Source organism: Terrapene carolina, unplaced genomic scaffold (genome assembly GCF_002925995.2).
Source record: "Terrapene carolina triunguis isolate 2854851 unplaced genomic scaffold, T_m_triunguis-2.0 Scaffold23345, whole genome shotgun sequence".
Lineage (NCBI taxonomy): Eukaryota > Metazoa > Chordata > Testudines > Emydidae > Terrapene > Terrapene triunguis.
The window spans coordinates 1-1,990 of NW_020687696.1; the positions used below are offsets into that span (position 1 = coordinate 1).

At 69.7% G+C, this 1,990-nt stretch overlaps 1 protein-coding gene across 1 annotated transcript; it reads right to left on the bottom strand.

Annotated features, from left to right (window-relative positions):
* Nucleotides 1–87: 87 nt before the first annotated feature.
* LOC113408738 (DC-STAMP domain-containing protein 2-like) lies at nt 88–1,984 on the bottom strand (the record flags this gene model as incomplete). Its single annotated transcript, XM_026662136.1, has 5 exons — nt 88–188; nt 535–702; nt 1,137–1,301; nt 1,418–1,575; nt 1,785–1,984. Coding segments are annotated over 5 exons (792 nt in total), but the record flags the coding sequence as incomplete, so codon positions are not given.
* Nucleotides 1,985–1,990: the final 6 nt, after the last annotated feature.

Genomic DNA, 1,990 nt, shown 5'->3' on the forward strand with positions numbered 1-1,990 from the left:
GGGGGGGGAGGGATGGAGAGATTCCCATGCTGAGGGCCCAGGGAAGGGCCCGGGCCTACAGTCCCTCTGGCTAACGGGGGGTCTCACCTGCTCACGGGAGGGGTAATACGAGGCGCAGATGACCCTGCGCAAGCGCCCCACGTAGCTGCCGAAGATAGCGATGAAGAAGCACACGCCGTACATGAGTCCTGTGAGCAGGAGGGGGCGCCAGTCACACGTAGGGAGCTGGGCACAGCGGGGGGGTGAGGGGCTGCTGGGGCACAGCAGGGGGGCACAATGTGGGGGCAAGGGGCTGCTGGGCGCAGTGGGGGGCATCTGCCAGCCACGCTGATGGAGGGGGGCTGAGGCTGACCCTGTGGGTGCAGCTCTCCCGTGAGGGCTGGTGAGCCGTAGGGCCGGGCACGCGGGGCCTTGCACACGCACTGACATGGGCACCCCCGGTACACACACGTGCACCTGGCTGTGCACCGGCCTGCTCAGACAGCGCGGGCAGTGACGGCTAGTGCCCGGGTGCCCTCCCCCCCGGCAGGTCACCGATGAGCAGGTAGGTGCGGTAGTCCGGCTCAGCAGGGCGCAGGCGGCACCGGCGGGACAGGACGCTGACATTGCCGCGCTGCAGGGAGTCGAACGCCGAGACCAGGTCACGGTAGATCTCGCCCGTGTAGCCCGTCCCATTCACACTGACGCTCATCGCTACGGGGGCTGCGGGCAGATGGGCCAGGTTAGTGCAGGGCCGGGTGTGGGCAGGGAGTGGCTGCGGGCCCAGCGGCTGGTGGGGCCGGGTGTAGGTGGGGAGCGGCTGGGAGCCCGGTTTTTGGCAGGGCCGGGTGTGGGCGGGGAGTGGCTGGAGGCCCAGCGGCTGGCGGGGCCAGGTGTAGGTGGGGAGCGGCTGGGGGCCCGGTTTCTGGCAGGGCTGGGTGTGGGCGGGGAGCGGCTGGGGGCCCAGTGGCTGGCGGGGCCAGGTGTAGGTGGGTAGCGGCTGGGGGTCCGGTTTCTGGCAGGGCTGGGTTAGTGGCTGCGTGCCGCTTCCCAATGTGCCATCCCTGGGGCCAGCAGGGGCAGGTGGGCCTTGCTAAGGGGGCAGCCCCGAAGGGTAGCCAGGGAGGGGCAGGGCGGGGCTGGGCCGGGGGACTCACCCCTGGCGACGATCTCGCCATGCAGCTGGTAGCGGACCAAGTCGAACAGCCAGAAGACCCCGTAGTCGAGGAGGATGAGGGTGAGGCCGAGGAGCACGTGGCGTAGGACGCCGGCCAGGGCCAAGCTGTAACCGAAGCGCTCCCGGCGTGACAGGAACGGGGAGCCTGGGCCAGGCGGGAGGGAGCCCCATTGAGAGCGAGTGGGAGCTGGGCGGGAGCAGCCCCCTCTGCCCAAGGCCCCGCCCCTCTGCTCCCCGCTTGGCCCTGCCGCAGCCCCTTACCTGGGCAGATGTACTTGGTGCTCTCCCGCATGGAGAGGGGCAGCACCGTGGGCCTGCCCTGCCGCGCCCGCAGCACGTCCATGGCCAGGAAGCGCCCCGTGATGTAGATGTTGTCAAAGTCGTCGTCGTGCAGGTACCGTCTGCGATACAGCAGGGCCCTGCGGGGACACCAGGCTGAGGGGGGCACGGCACAGGGAGCAGGGTGGGGAAACAGGACTCGCTGGACGGGGAGTGGGGGCTGGTGGTTGGAGCAGGGGGCTGGGAGCCAGGACTCCTGGGTTCTCCCCCCAGCTCTGGGAGGGCAGTGGCGGCTGGCGGTTGGAGCAGGGGGCTGGGAGCCCGGAGTCGGGCTCAGGGACGCACTCACTGCAGGTACAGGTAGAGGAGGATGCAGGAGGAGACGTGTGCGAAGAGGCCCAGCACCTCGCGGGCTGGCTGCAGCCGCAGGCCAACGGCCTCCATGATGTCCAGGGCCACCTGGGCCAGGCTCTTGGTGGAGTTGAGGCTGACGTCAAACTGGTGCACAGCCGAGATGTTGAACTCAAACTCCCTGCGCACGCGGCTCAGCACCTT